This window comes from Puma concolor, chromosome A3, assembly GCF_028749965.1.
Source record: "Puma concolor isolate L17-30 chromosome A3, mPumCon1.1.hap2, whole genome shotgun sequence".
Classification (NCBI taxonomy): domain Eukaryota; kingdom Metazoa; phylum Chordata; class Mammalia; order Carnivora; family Felidae; genus Puma; species Puma concolor.
This window is the reverse complement of record NC_141669.1, coordinates 112,582,510-112,598,826: the sequence shown is the minus strand read 5'-3', so window position 1 is coordinate 112,598,826 and position 16,317 is coordinate 112,582,510. Positions and strand designations below refer to the sequence as shown.

The 16,317-nt window shown below is 49.7% G+C and overlaps 1 gene segment (V, D, J or C); it reads right to left on the bottom strand.

Annotated features, from left to right (window-relative positions):
- Positions 1 to 749: 749 nt before the first annotated feature.
- LOC147582679 (signal-regulatory protein beta-1-like) lies at positions 750 to 15,994 on the bottom strand. The segment is given in 7 exon segments: positions 750 to 905; positions 4,378 to 4,487; positions 4,603 to 4,929; positions 10,017 to 10,325; positions 12,732 to 13,052; positions 14,581 to 14,892; positions 15,318 to 15,994. Coding segments are annotated over 5 exon segments (1,260 nt in total).
- Positions 15,995 to 16,317: the final 323 nt, after the last annotated feature.

The window sequence follows — 16,317 nt, the reverse complement described above, 5'->3', positions numbered from 1 at the left end:
GAATATAAGATCGATGTTCAAAACTCAATTACCATCCTACACAGAGGCCCAAAACCCAGTGCAAACAATAATAAGAATTTTTAAAGATTCCATAAACTAGAAAGTTAATACTCTAGTTAATAGCTCTAACTAGGGATGCATAAGAACCATAACAGAACAAAAAGCCCTATAAAATGGTGAATTAAAAGTCATCAAAGAGGGGCGCCTGGGTGGCGCAGTCGGTTAAGCGTCCGACTTCAGCCAGGTCACGATCTCGCGGTCCGTGAGTTCGAGCCCCGCGTCAGGCTCTGGGCTGATGGCTCAGAGCCTGGAGCCTGTTTCCGATTCTGTGTCTCCCTCTCTCTCTGCCCCTCCCCCATTCATGCTCTGTCTCTCTCTGTCCCCAAAATAAATAAACGTTGAAAAAAAAAATTAAAAAAAAAAAAAGTCATCAAAGAAAACCGAACTTGAGGTGTCTCATGTCCATGAGTGGCAAAACTCATTGGAAGATGTCATTGCGCCCAAATGAGTACATAAAGTCAGTGTAACCAAATCATAATCATAAAGGTGTTTATAATGAAAGTTGACAAAGTGATTCTCAAGTGCGTGTGGGCCAAGGAGAGCCTGGCCGTTCTGAGAAACCAGGACCAGGTGGGAACGTTTGCCCAAAAGAGGTATCGAAACATGTTCTACAGCTATTCTAATGAAGACAGTTTTTTGTTTTTGTTTTTTAACGCATTTTATTTTTTGTTCTTTGGTGGAGCGGCTCGTCAAATCTTTCATGCACTTATAAAATGGGATTGTTTGTCTTTAAATATTGTCTCTCAGGTGTTGGCGAGCTTTGTCTTAGATGGCCGGACAGTAAATGCTTTATGCTTGTGGACCGTCAGGTCCGGATGGCAATCACTTCTCTCTGACGTTTCAGCCTAAAAGAAGCCACAGAATAAAACTTGACTCGCCCAAACAGGGGGTTGTACCTAGCCCACCTGTGTCCCAGATACAAGTCCTCGAGTAGATTCGTTTGACAAATACTTTCTCATCGGTCACCTTCCTTTTCTTTTTATCAACAGTATCTTCTGAAGAACAAGGTTTAAATTTTTATAAAGTCAAATGGATCAATGTTTTCCTTTCTAGATTGTGCTTCCCATGTCTTACCTAAAAGAGTCTCTGCTCACCCAAGGTCATAAAGATTTACTTTTGTTTGTTTGTTTGTTTTTTCCTCCAGTTCCTTCTAGAAGCTTTACAATTTTAGGTTTCAAATTTAGGTCTAGAAAAAATATTTAGGTCTATGATCCCACTGACCACATTCATTTGTTCTGAGTATTTTTGTGTGCATTGTATGATAATCTTTCTATAAGGTAATATTCTTTTAAGACCGTATTAAATGTTGTGTATGTTCTAAGGAAATGGTCACATCAAAAGTTGGGGCTCCTGGGTGGCTCAGTCAGCTAAGTGTCTGACTTTGGCTCAGGTCATGACCTCGCAGCTTGTGAGTTTGAGCCCCACCTCGGGCTCTCTGGTGTCAGCGCGGAGCCCGCTTCGGTTCCTGACTGCCTCTCTCTCTGCCCCTCCCCAGCTCGTGTTTTCTCTCTGTCTCAAAAATAAATGAGAGCATCGAAAACTTTTTGAAAAAAAAAAAGTCATCAAAAATGAAAAGCTTTGGGGTGCCTGGGTGGCTCAGACGGTGAAGCGTCCGACTTCGGCTCAGGTCATGATCTCGCAGTCCGTGAGTTCGAGCCCCATGTCAGGCTCTGTGTTGACAGCTCAGAGCCTGGAGCCTGTTTCAGATTCTGTGTCTCCTTCTCTCTCTGACCCTCCCCCGTTCATGCTATGTCTCTGTCTCAAAAATAAACGTTAAAAAAAAAAAACGAAAAGCTTTTTTTTTTTTTTTTGTACTAGAAAAGCTCCCAAATGACACTAATACAGCTGCTGTGTGGACCACAGCGAAACAGAGAGAAAAATGCTCGTTGCAAAGTTGTATTACCCAAACAGCAGATAGAGCTTTAATACTATCCTGAGAGCCAGCCCTAAGTTGTAGAATGTTCTAATAATATTTTTTTAATGTTTATTTATTTTTGAGAGAGAGAGAGACAGACAGAGCATGAATCGGGGAGGGGCAGAGAGAGAGGGAGACACAGAATCTGAAGCAAGTTCTAGGCTCTCAGCTGTCAGCATAGAGCCTGATGCGGGACTCAAACTCATGAGCCGTGAGATCATGACCTGTGCTGAAGTCGGATGCTCAACCAACTGAGTCCCCCAGGCCCCCCAGAGTATTCTTAGAATAGAGAGCCATGGAGCTGTGCAAAGTTAAGAAAATGGAGCTACATATACCAACGTGAAGAAATCCCACATGCTACGCTGAGCCCAAAAAAAATCAAAGTTCCAGAGTGCTGTATACCATATAACAGCATTTATATAAAACTTACAACATGCAAACTAAAACTGTGTATTCCTTAAGGATTTATAACACGTTGTAAAATTTTAAAATCCACTTTGAGAAGGATACACATAAAATTCAAGACCGTGTTTTTAAAAGAAACAGGAGTTGGGGCGCCTGGGTGGCGCAGTCGGTTAAGCGTCCGACTTCAGCCAGGTCACGATCTCGCGGTCCGTGAGTTTGAGCCCCGCGTCAGGCTCTGGGCTGATGGCTCGGAGCCTGGAGCCTGTTTCCGATTCTGTGTCTCCCTCTCTCTCTGCCCCTCCCCCGTTCATGCTCTGTCTCTCTCTGTCCCAAAAATAAAATAAAAAAAAACGTTGGAAAAAAAAAATAAAATAAAAGAAACAGGAGACCGTATCAGCAATATGTTACTATTTCGCAAAGACAGGATGGGTAGGACCAAGGATTTCTTACATATTTCCTATATATTTCGGAACCAAAACAGGCTCATTCCATGCAGTAACCTCAAAACATACAGGTGTCAAATAAAATCGTACTTGCAGAAGGTGTGTATGAAAGTAAAATGCATTCCTCCAAAATAAGGAAGCAGCTCAAGTGTCTACCAAGAGATGAATGGATAAAGAAGATGTGGGTATATGCCCACATATACACTGCACATATACACACATTACTCAGCCATAAAAAGGAATGAAGTCTTGCCACTTGCAGCAACATGGATGGGTCTAGAGAATATAATGCCGGCTGAAATAAGTCAGGGAAAGACAAATACCGTATGCTTTCACTCACATGTGGAATTGAAAACAAAACAAACGAACGATTTAAAAAAAGGAGGCAAACCGAAAAACAGACGCTTACCTGTCGAGAACAACCCGATGGTTACCAGAGAGGAAGGTGGGGGGTGGGGGGTGGGGGGTGGGGAGGGGGATGGGAGAAATAGGTGAAGGCAGTAAGAATACACTTAATCGTCATCAGCCGTGACGAGTGCATAGAATTGTTGAATTCCTATGTTGTGCACTTGAAACTGATATAACACTGTATGCTAACTGCACTGCAATTCACATTTTAAAAAGAAAAAAGGAAAGTAAAATGTGCTCTGAAAATGAAGGGCTGTTCCTCATCACAGACAGAATGGGAACCTTCTTTTCTTGACCCTCTTGATTGTCTTCGGGGCAGAGGCAGGGCCAGTGTGAAGCTCAGTGCATCAGGGTCTTTGGGTCCCTGAGACCAGGGTCCATCCTTGACTCTGCTCTGAAGAGAGCGGAACATCAGGACTCGGCTCCGAGAGAAGGAACATCAGGAGGGTGTGGGGAAGGGGGCATGTCCAGGATGGAAATGGGGGCGGGGGGCAGCTTCTCCCACCATGTGAGCCTCCTGGACGGGGTGGGAGGAAATTCATTGCAGAGCATGCAAGAGCGATCGTGGAAAAATCATTCATTCATTCATTCTTGTATTAATTCCCCAAATACTGCCTGGATTCATGGTACAGATCAGAAATAAGACCCCTAGTCACTACACCCCAGCCCCCTCTGTTTGGTATTCTGAACTCCCCCCACCCCACATTCATGTTTGCCAGTAGTCTGAGCCTCCCTGTGCCTCGATGGGCTCCATTAGTAGATTTTAGCAATACTTTTCTAATTCATTCCAAAATAAGTCCTACGAAAACTGGCGTATATAACAGTATATGGGGGCACTCTTTGGAGCTTGAGGCTCAAAGCTTTGACCTTCATCCCACCTCCACACCTTGGATCCCCACCCAGGGTTCCAAGGGACTTCATTTAAAAGCTCCAAACCCAGGGCACTCCTGGATGCGTGAGAGCTGGAAGCCTCTGAGATTTCCAACAGACCTTTGGAGAAAACAAGTGTTTCCAGCCTTTTCTTGAGCCTGGATCTCCCTGGGAGGCACAGTGTGAAACAGTGGCCTTACCCTGGACTCCTCTTGCCAGCCCATGATGGTGACCATGACCTCTCTCCTTATGTACTAAGACCTGCCCCCAACTCACCTGTTACCGGCTCCGCCACCCGCAGATGTAGGTGACTATGAAACTCATCGCCAGCAGCACCTTGAAGCCCAGAAGGAATGCCACAAAGATGAGGACAGGCATCTCGGGACCTAAGTACCAATGGGCAGAAGGACACGGCAAAGGGGACACTGTGAGTTTAAATACCTCACTCCACTCAGGAGACAAAGGTGACCTAGTTGCTCAGAGCAGTGGAGGTGAGCTTACCTGGGCTTCCGATGGGCTTGTATGTGTCGTGTGCTTCCGCAGACAGTATGAGGCTGGCCTGGATGGGAGGTTGGGTCTCGTGCTGCACCTTACAGGTGAGCACCTGCTCGGACCCCGGCCCTGACACGTTCACCAAATGCAAGCCTTCCAGGGTGTAGGTCCCATCGCTATTCTGCTTGGATGTGAGCTGCTCAGCTCCCTTGATCGTATGGCAGTTCTCCGTCCAGGTGAGATGCACACTCTGTGGATAGAATCTCTGCACGTGGCAGGTGACAGCCACCAAGTCTGAGGAGCGTGAAGACTGGGACACTGTCACTGTAGGGGGAACTGACACAACCCAGAGAAAGCAGACAATCACTATAGGAAGGCCACTGTGGGAGCGTGGGAGCTGTCTGAAGATGGGTCATCTGCCCAGGATCTGCCCCAGAGGAGGATCCAGGTACTTGTGAACAGATTCTTGCATAGGTAAATGCATGGCTGAATGAGAGTGTGCTTTGAGTGAATGCATGCTTGGTGCATGGTCGGGTCGAGGAACATATGAAGCAAAGAATGAGTGGGCTTGATGAAAGCCTCCAAATCTTGCTCTCTCTTTTTCCACTTTGGCCATGAAAGATGCAAAGATGAACATTAAATGCCATTTAAGAACCTACAAGTCAGGTGACCCACTCCATGACTTGATGATTCTACGAGATGAAGATTCACGGACTCTACATCTTTACGACTCCAAGGTCCTGAGATTTTACATTGGAAGGAACTAGGATTTGGAGAGGTTCAGTAACCTGCCCGAGGTCACAAGTGGCAAAGCTGGGGTTACACCAGACACAGCGTGTTTTACTGTCGTGCTAGTCGGACACCCCAACTTTCAGGCTCTATGCATTTATGATTCCCGGCTTCTGAAATCATGATCCAACGACTTCTAGAACTCTTTGCAACTGGGTTTTCAGCTGGGCAGTAGAATGTATTCACAATGAGGAGACTTTGGAATATGTTTCAATAGGACACAACCTTGTATATTTCAGTAGAATTCGTATGACGGCCCAGCGTCTAACACTAAACCAAGGGAGATCCCGATTGTGGGCCCTACACTTGACAGCACAGCCAGATGCAAGAACTTGTGTGAGTCACTTTCCCTCTCTCTCCAAAACTCTTAAATTATGCAATTGTCTAAGGTCAGATCATGTTTCACGGGTCTAGCTGAGACAGATCTCAGCCCTTGGTGTAAGGTAGAGACAGGACTCCTTACGTAGTGCAACTAGAAGGAACAAAGGGCATCTGTCCCCTAAATGTCCTCCCTTCATACTCAGCCCATCCAGATGGATCATTTCTGTCAGTGCTGCTTAAGAAATGGGTGGGACAGGGGCACCTGGGTGGCTCAGTTGGTCAAGCATCCGACTTCGGCTCAGGTCATGATCTCGCGGTCCGTGAGTTCAAGCCCTGCGTCGGGCTCTGTGCTGACAGCTCAGAGCCTGGAGCCTGCTTCGGATTCTGTGTCTCCCTGTCTCTCTCTCTCTCTCTCTTTCTCTCTCTCTCTCTGTGCCCCTCCCCCCTCATGCTCTCTGTCTCTCAAAAATAAGTAACTGTTAAAATTTTTTTTAACATTTAAAAGATGAGTGGGACAGCCAAGGCAGGACGCCGTCCCCAGAAGTCACTATCTGTACGCAGCCTTTCCCCCCTCAGCACACAGGCAAGGATTACTCCCAAGCAAAGAGGAAAAACTGGAGAAGGGAGCATTCAGGATGGAGGAAGCCTGGGGTCCAGGAAGGATTGGCCAGGGTAAGTAAGAGGGCGTTAGAGGATGCCAAAGACCACAGAAAGGAGGGACAGGCTCAGATGCCCTTTCTAGCCACCAGGGAGCTCTCCTGGCTGTGTGGTATCCAGGCAGCGTCCGGAGGACAGAGACCCAGGCCCAGCGGATGATCACTGTTTCGACACACAGAATGACAGTGCATGTGTGGTCCCCTCTAATCCTCACAAAACCACAAGAGCTGAACAGGGCATATGCTACCTAGTATCAGAAAACAACAACAAAAAGCCACTTAGAAGGAACCTGTACCAAACAGGCCCCGATCTCATAAAAATTCTCAAGGAAGAACTGGTTGAAACTTCATCTGGTAAAACGTTTCAGTGATGAAACTAATTTTGTTTAATTTACATCTTAATTCAATATAAAATATAACCACAGCGATGCGCCGACTCTTGGAAGGAGCGAGTGCTGCAAGTCTAAGGAAGTAGAGATAATTTTCCCCCAAACCTGACTCTACGTCCTACCAGTGAATCCATACGGTACCTGCACATTTCACATTTGCGGCACCATCATTAAAAGGTTGTTGAAAAATTATTTGAATGTCCTGTCGATTTTCACAGGGGCCTCTATTCAATCAATGCGTTCTCTCTTTAAGTTTTTTTTTTTTTTTAATTTTTTTTTTTCAACGTTTATTTATTTTTGGGACAGAGAGAGACAGAGCATGAACGGGGGAGGGGCAGAGAGAGAGGGAGACACAGAATCGGAAACAGGCTCCAGGATCTGAGCCATCAGCCCAGAGCCCGACGCGGGGCTCGAACTCACGGACCGCGAGATCGTGACCTGGCTGAAGTCGGACGCTTAACCGACTGCGCCACCCAGGCGCCCCTCTCTTTAAGTTTTTAATGCTTATTTATTTTTGAGACAGAGAGAGACAGAGCACGAGCAGGGGAGGGGCAGAGAGAGAGGGAGACACAGAATCCGAAGCAGGCTCCGGGCTCTGAGCTGTCAGCACAGAGCCCGACGCGTGGCTCGAACTCACGAACCGCGAGATCATGACCTGAGCCAAAGTTGGATGCTCGACCGGCTGAGCCACCCAGGCGTCCCAACAATATGTTCTCTTTTGAAGTGCCCACGGAATGATGAGTATCATGGATCTCCTTCGTTTTCCATCTGGAAGCACTCAGAGGCTTTGCCTGTGATGCCTGCGGTCCCCCCATCATTGGCATCAACTTCTCGAAATACAACTTTTGCCAAGATCTCTGATTTCATTTCACAATGGATGCAGATTCCTTCTGCATAGCGCGGTCTCTTGCTTGCCACGCTTCAATCAAGGCAAGACTGATCTAGAGCAGAGGGTTTCTAGACTACGCACCGCCTCCCCCAGCTGCTGGTTCAGAGCGGCCGTGCTGGGAGACTTGTCCCTCCTCGAACCCCCACGACACTTCCCGCATTCTCCGCCTTGGGATTGCTCCATAACCACGAAATGTCACCCAGACCATGCAAGCACATCCCAGCTTCCTTCTCCCCACCACCCCCCAAGGGACAATCCCCAGGAATGGTCTACCCAGTTCCTGAGAGGGTCCCAGTGGGGCTGAGCCTCATTTGTCCACAAGGGCAACCATTCAATAACTCACCCTTTCTTGAGTGTCCTGCCTTCCCTGTCTGACCCTCCCCACCCCTTATCCCAACCTCTGTGCCTCTGTGGATCCCTTCCCAAACACCTGCACCTGGTCCTGGTTTGAGGCTTGCTGTCAAGGGAACCCAGATAAAGACACCCACAGTGGCATTTCTGGGACGGGAAACCCAGCAGAGGTGCAGCCAGTGTTGAGCAGCGAGGGGTTTGAGTGGGGGCTAGTTTTACAAGTAATTCATTTGTGAATATCTGTATTTTCTAGGATTTTTGCTTTCCTACACAATTGTCCTAACTCCAGGGAGTTATATAATAAATACTCAGGTAATGAAGAACCCTCTGAATTATCATTTTCCTACTTTATGCTCAAATATACTGAGGCTGGGAGAGCCTAAGTAACTAAGCAGGCAATCCCATAGATGGCAAAGAGTGGATAGAAGCCGGAGTTCACCTCTTGCACTGCTGGTGGGAATGCAAACTGGTGCAGCCGCTCTGGAAAACAGTATGGAGGTGCCTCAAAAAATTAAAAATAGAACTACCCTACGACTCAGCAATTGCACTACTAGGCATTTATCCAAGGGATACAGGTGTGCTGTTTCGAAGGGACACATGCACCCCCATGTTTATAGCAGCACTATTGACAATAGCCAAAGTATGGAAAGAGCCCAAATGTCCATTGATGGATGAAGGGATAAAGAAGATGTGGTATATATATACAATGGAGTATTACTCGCCAATCAAAAAGAATGAAATCTTGCCATTTGCAACAACGTGGATGGAGCTAGAATGTATGATGCTAAGTGAAATAAGTCAGTCGAAGAAAGACAAATATCATATGATATCACTCATGTGCGGATTTAAGATACAAAACAGCTGAATGTGAGGGAAGGGAAGTAAAAATAAGACAGAAACAGAGAGGGAGACAAACCACAAGAGACTCAAATACAGAGGACAAACTGAGGGCTGCTGGCGGGGTGTTGGGTGGGGGGGAAGGGCTAAAGGAGTGAGGGGCACTAAGGAGGGCACTTGTTGGGATGAGCACTGGCTGTTACATGTAAGTGATGAATCACTGAATTCTATTCCTGAAATTATTATTACACTATATGTTAACTAAGTTGGATTTAAATTTAAAATAATAATAATAATAAAAGAAGCCTGAGTTCATATGAAAAATCTCTCACTCACTGGCTTTGCAACCTGGGGCTGACTTTACTTCTTTGAACCCGAGTTTCCTTCTGTAAATCCTCAAGGGCACAAAGAGCACGAGGCAGTGGCACACCTTTAATTCGTCAACCCACATGAGTGTGCTTTACTGACTGTGTGGTGTGCTCATTTGAGGTGTTAATGTCAGTATTTTCATTCGTGTAAAATGATGTCTTTCCTGCCACAATAATAGTGAAAATATTGAGGAAAATATTTTGTAGACTTTAAAGTCCGATGCACATTTAAGGAATTAAATATTACTGCTGTGCAACCTTGGACCACTCACTTGCCTTCTCTGGGGGTTAGACTCGTCATAAACAACGGGATGCTTGCTATAATTCTTCCTAGGCATGATGCCCATGACCTCACCGAATTTACAGGCCTGCCAAGCATGGGTCCAGGCCAGGAAAAGCGACAACAACAAAAAAATCAGATGACACATTGGGCCCTTACCTAAGTATGAGTAATCGTCCAAAGACGACACAGTCCCTAAAATTTAGAAGCTGCAAACACTTAACATCCTCTTCATATAAAAACAGCAATAATAAAAACATGAACTTCCTGGAAGATACTGTTCCCCATTGTACAGATGAGGAGACTGAGTTCAGAGAGGTGACGTGAATGGTACAAATAATAATTAGTAGCCACCCCAGCGACTGCCACCCTGAACGGTTAGCATGAGCAAGGCACTGTGTTGTGCACCTTACAGGCGTCATTTCACTGCACCCGTGCCACCACCAAGTGAGGGCTGTGCCATTTTCAGAGGAGGAAACGGAGGCAGAGACATCCACAGCCCAACTCTGCACGGACCCACCTGAGCAGCGAGAACGCCCTTACCACGGAGGTACTGGTCCAGGTTGATGGCTTTCTGGAAGACCAGTGTGGATTTATGACTAACGTGGCATTGGACGAAGGAGAGCACATCGTCCGCTTGCAGCGGGACGAGCACTCGGCTGGTCACATTGTGTGTGTCCCCACTGGGGTGGACGTAGGTCTGCGTCTTTGGGAGCTCGTGGTTCTTTTTAAACCAGGTCACGGTAATGTGGCGTGACGGGAATCCGGAGGACACGTAGGTCAGCTGGATGCTCTTCCCCGGCTCAGATCGCTGAAGGGGGCCTTGCAAGGAGTAGGAGTAGGTGCTCCGGCCTGCAGGGAGAGACCACCCCTCCCATGAGAGGCACGGAGGTGCCCAGAGACCACGGCTCCATGAGAAGCCCCATCGCATCCTCCCCCTTAGGGTGTAAAGGTTAATTCCAACAGGAGTCGGATTCTGAAGCCGACATCAGAGGCCCGGCAGTGACTAGACAGGGAGCACAGCAGTGTGTATGGGGCCGACTCCCACCCACACCCCCCGGCCAACACCCGCATCGCTGGACTCATCTCCATTTCACAGATGAGGAAACTGAGGCCCAGACAGGCTAGGTAACTTGCCCACGGTGCCCAGCCAGTCAGTGGCAGAGCCGGGCTTCTTAGCCAGACAGTCTGGCCCCAGGGTCTTTGCGGTCTCAGCTCAGGCGTGTCCTCTATCCCCGACAAGGGAATATCACGTCCATGCGCAAAACTCCCGGGTCATAGAAAAGCAGGTGGCACAGAGAAGACCTTAAGAGCACAGGCGTTGGGGGTCACACTGGGCTGGGCACCCCGGTGACTGCAAACAGTCCGGATGCCAAGCAAAGGTCAAGGAAAGGAATCCCCAGCAGGCCAGGCGAGCCCCACAGGTGTCAGGACACAGATGAGGAACTGAGCCCTGGGCAGGCAGTGCTTTGCCCGAGGGCTCAGATGGTTGGTGGCAGCCTTGTGATGGGACACCGATCTGCTCAGCTCCAGAGTCTGGCCACCTCTAAACACGAGATCCAGAGTCCGCTTCCAAGGAGCGAAGGTCCCGTCGGCAAGCAGACAGAGCCCCGCAGCAAGAGGCCCTGCGGGAAAGTGCCACTGTGATGACTGAATCATGTGCACAGTCAGGGACAAGCACAAATCAAAAACAGAGCACGTAAGCCTGAGTTTGAGAAGAGACGTGAGGTAACACTGAGGTCTATCTTCTCCGGCAGGATGGGGGAGAAAAATACAAAAGAGCACAGTGATTTTGCAGACAGACCACCCTGCCTTTTGACCCCAGCTCAGACCTCTCAGACCTCGGCCCCTCTGCTGCCTGTCCTGTCCTATGTCAGCCAAGCTACGCGAGCACGACTGGGACACGGTAAGTGCCCTACAAGCATCAGCCAGACGCGAACGGAAGGCCGAGGTGGGGATACCGAAGAAGGGCTCTGTGGGCCAGACCGGGGAGGTGCTGCTGTGCAGGGGCACTCGCACCGAACGGAAGGGGCCCTGGACTCCAGAAAAGGAAGAAAGATAAGACAGAGAGAGGAAAAAACTCGGAGTGAGTAAAGAAGTGATTCAGAATGAAATAATGATACTTGCTTTTCCGAGGACAAAAGACCAGTTTGGAGTTTTCTATCCAGATCTGTGTATCCCACTGGGGGTGGGGGAGGGGGGGACACTTCTCTTATTTCTGCTGGACGTGGATAAAAAAGAACCTGGAGAAACTGAATGGTGAGTAGGATCATTCCCCAAGAATTCTTACAGCAGGCAGATCAAGGCCGGATCTGTCCGGGGAGAGATAGGATGCAGGGTCGAAGCCCTTGCTGGGAAGATGGGCTGTTTTGCCGGCCCGGCCTCCATCCACCCTTTGCTGGGAGCGGCAGGGGCCCTGAGACATGTGCACAGACGCAGCCGTTCACACCTGCGCACGCCTCCTGTAGGGAGCTGTCCTCCCCCACTTAAGGCGGTTCTGGAGAGCTGTCAGTCCGCAGGGGCTCCCCTAGGCCTGGCCAATCACGATACTCTCTTCTCTTCCCATCCCCACATCCCCTCCTGGCCCGTCATTCATTCTCCCGAGCTGATCCAAGCTGGTCCAGGAGAAGCAGCTTGCGCGGCTGGTGTGGGTCTGAACTGAGAGCAGGCAGCTCCCCCTAGTGGACACAGTCACGCGCGGCCACAGAGGGGAGCTTGGAGAGGATTAGGATGGGCGGAGGGAGGCGAGGAGGAGAGAGAAAGGAGGCAGAGAGAGAGAGAGAGATTGAGAGAGAACTGAATAGGACAGAGGAGAATCTTGCTCCGGCACCCACTCTGTTTCCCAGCTAAGGGAGTTGAGAATTCTGGCCTCTTTGAAATTGACTCTCAGAAACTTCCAGCGGAACCAGTCTTGGTTAAAAACCTTTGGTGCCCAGCAGTCCCTAATCTCTGCCATTTCCTGCAGTCAAGTGTGAAGGCAGCAAACTTCCTACCAGAAGAGTGCATGGGACTGGGGAAGGGAAGTCCTGCTCCTTGTTGGTGAGGGTGGGGGGGAAGGAGGGAGGGAGGGAACTTAGGGGTGAATGGCTCCGAGTTTCATCGCCAGCCCAGGGAACCCTCCCCTTCCGTCACCTTCATCCAGTGCCACCCCGAGCCCGTGACCTACTACAGCCTGCACCCCAGGCCCATGCTTGGTGTTTTCATGCCTGACTCTCCCAGCCATGCCGCCCAGAGGGGCCAGCAAGAGACCGCACCCACCTTTCCCCAGCCTGGGTGCCTGGGCCCGCAGGGTGATGTTGGCCCGGACGGGCGGCTGCTCATCCTGGACCACCCAGCAAGCAAACTCGCTCCCGTCCAGCGTGGCCTCCGCCTGCCACGTGTGCTTCAGAGAGTAGGTGCCATCTGGGTTTCTCGTGACCTGTGGGGACTCCACCGTGTGGACCTGGTGTCTGTTCTCCATCCAGGTGAGACGTAGGTGGGAGGGGTAGAAGTGACTCGCGTGGCAGGTGAGACTCACTCTCTGTTGCACGTGGATGTACGTCCCGGAGGTCTTGGTGGTGATCTTCAGGGTGGGGACAACTAGACAACCAGAAAGAAACATCTGTTGAGATTACCCCTGCCCAGCTGGCCTCTTTCCTTCTCCCAAGAACCAGACACGAGACCTGTCACTCTCTCATCCGTTACCTCTCTTGTATGCTTAATGTAAGGCAAATAAAGTGAAGTGTTAACATTCATTAAATATGAGTAGGGGAGCCTAGGTGTCTCGTGTGTTATTTTTTGTATGTTTGAAATATTCAGTACCATGAAATATAATTTTAAGAATCACTGGGGCACCTGGGTGGCTCAGTCGGTGAAGCGTCTGGCTCTTGATTTCAGCTCAGGTCATGATCTCACTAGTTCGAGCCCCACATCAGGCTCTGTGCTGACAGCGCAGAGCCTGCTTGGGATTCTCTCTGCCCACCCCCTGCTTTGACTCTCTCTCTCTCAAATTAAATAAACAAACAGTTAACATATCAAATTAAGTGAATAAAAAGAATTACTGGGGCACCTGGGTGGCTCAGCTGGTTAAGCGTCCAACTTCAGCTCAGGTCATGATCTCACGGTTCGTGGGTTCGAGCCCCGTGTCGGGCTCTGTGCTGGCAGCTCAGAGCCTGGAGCCTGCTTCTTCCTCTCTGCCCCTCCCTTGTTCGTATTCTCTCTCTCTCTCTCAGAAACAAACATTAACATTTTAAAAAATATATTAAAAAAAAGAATTGCTAAAATATGATGCCCACAAGGACAAGGATTTAATTGTACTTGTTGCTGTATCTTCAGCACCCAGAACAGTGCCTGGCACGCAGTCGATACTCATTATTTGTTGAATGAATAAGACATTTAAAAAATTTTCTTTAAATTTACATTTATTTATTTTTGGGAGACAGAGAGAGAGGGCACAAGGGGGGGAGGGGCAGAGAGAATGAGACACAGAATCCGAAGCAGGCTCCAAGCTGTCAGCACAGAGCCCGATGCGGGGCTCGAACCCACGAACCGCAAGATCATGACCTGAGCCGAAGTCAGACGCTTAACCGACCGAGCCACCCAGGTGCTCCAGGACATTTTTTAAATTTAAAAATAATAACAATGATATTAAAGAGCAATGATATTAGTAGATGCAATGATAGTAGCAGTGATATTAATCGCAATGATATTAATAGATATTAATAGAGGTGTTTGGGATGGAAAGTTGAGACAAGATCATGAGATAATAGTAAGATGATGATGATGGTGATAAATGGAAAGTTGGGACCAAACATTCATCAACAACTTCCTGTGTGCCAGGCACTGTTCTAGGTACTTCATAAGGAATGACTCATGTAATCCTCACATGAAACCTACAAGGGCTTATTTTTATTCCCACTCTAGGAGGGGACTGAGGCCCAAAGAAGTTAGGGGACTTACCCAAGATCACACACGTCGTAAAGTGGTACAGCCAGGATTAAACCCAGACGGCCGCCCCCGGTCTCCCGGGGGGGTGGGGGGGGGGAGAATGGGACTTTGGGCAGAAGACGCTGAAAGCCGATGCTGCTGGGAGATGACACCCCTCCCCCCACACTTCCTGCCCACCCACCTTGGAGCACTTGGGAGAGGTTCATGGTCTTTCGCAGAGGCTCTCCCAGCGCCCTGTGGGTGACTTCGCAGGTGATCTCCAGTAAGAGATCCTGGAGGGTCAGTGTCACCCACACCTTACTGGTAACGAAGTAGTTGCCTTGGTTGTTGGTCACCAGGTGCTGGGCTGAGGCTGGATGTTCATCACTGCCCTTCATCCAGGTGACATTGAAATCCCAGGAGCTGAAGGGGCCGGCCGTACAGTTGAAAGGCACTGGGTTTCCCGGGGTCGTCCTCTGAGATGGGCCCGTCAGAGAGATGAAGGGCCGCCCGGCTGTGAAAGAGAGCTTGTGACCACACAAGGCGCATCCGACACTCTACGGCCTGTAAGGGCTGCCGGTGGCACGTCAGGCCTTGGGGACGGACTGTGTGCTGTGTCTTGTTCCGGCCTTGGGGAGCATAGGACGGATGATGACAAGTAAACAGACAAACATAGCATTCTAACTGGGGCTCGACCTCAGGGAAACAGAGTGCTGAGGTTAAAAAAAAAAAAAAATGCCAGAAGGCTTATTCTAGAAGAAAATAGTCGTCTATGGCCATACCACCCTGAACGCGCCTGATCTCGTCTAGAAGAAAATGAGAGAAGGCTTCCTGGAGGAGGTGACATTTTGAGCTGAAGCTGAGAGATGGATAGGAGCCAGCCATGAGAAGGGGCATGGGAAGAACATTCTAGAAAGTGGGAATGGCAGGTGAGAATACCTTGAGAGGCTGAGAGATCTGTAGGACTCCAGCATCATGGGCAAAGAGGTCCAGATGGGGAAAAGCCATCTGTTCAAGTTCAAGGTAATGCTGCTGACTCTATTCTGAGTGCGACCGGAAGCCATTGGAGACTGTGAACACAGGACCAGGTGGCCTCGCCGACGTGGTTTAAAAGGATACTGTGGTCGCCGTGTGGAGGATGGAAAGCAGGTGGCAGGATGGGAGCAGCGACAGCAGTGAGGAGGGGACCCAGGACTGCCTGGGCCAGGCCGGTGAGTGATGGGGGGGACCTGAGACCCATTCGGCAGAAACAGCCAGCAGGACTCGGTCACAGACTGGACACAGTGGGCTATGGGGAAATGTGTCCCAGGCTTTTCTGTCGGGCATCCGGGCGGATGGTTCTAGGTTTGGGGAGAGGTGTGGCGAGGACACAAAGATCTCCCTTTTGGACACCAGTGTGACATCGAGAGCCACTGCGGGCAGGGATGGCTGACCCTCCTAATCCGGTCCTTCCCGTCCACATCTCTGCTTGCTCAGCTCCGGGGACGCGGCACTCTTTCCACCTGAGGCAGCATCCCCCTTCCTCTTCTAGCCTCCAGTCTGTGCCCTAGAGTCATCCCAGGGCACCTGCAGGACCGGGCTCCCGTCCCCCTCATGACAGCCTGCAGGGGCGTGACAGCGGTGACTTCTGCAAGTCTTCACTGCCCCCAGCCTCCCCCCCGCGCCCCTGCGCTGAGCTGGTCTGTGAGCTGGGTCCTGGGGACACAGAGAGGTGTCAGACAGGACCCTGGCGCTGGAGGAGCATCTGGTCAGGTGTGTGGGTGTGGGGAGGACAGATAAACCAGCACTGACAATGCAGGGTTCTGGGTGACAGAGGGCAGCTCGGGCGGCTGTGGAGCATATCCTCTCAGCACCCAGCTCCGGAACCTTCTGCATCATGCTCTCCTCTCAGTAGTCCCTCCTGATCATCGTCACCCCACTGCACGGGGCACCCTGTGGC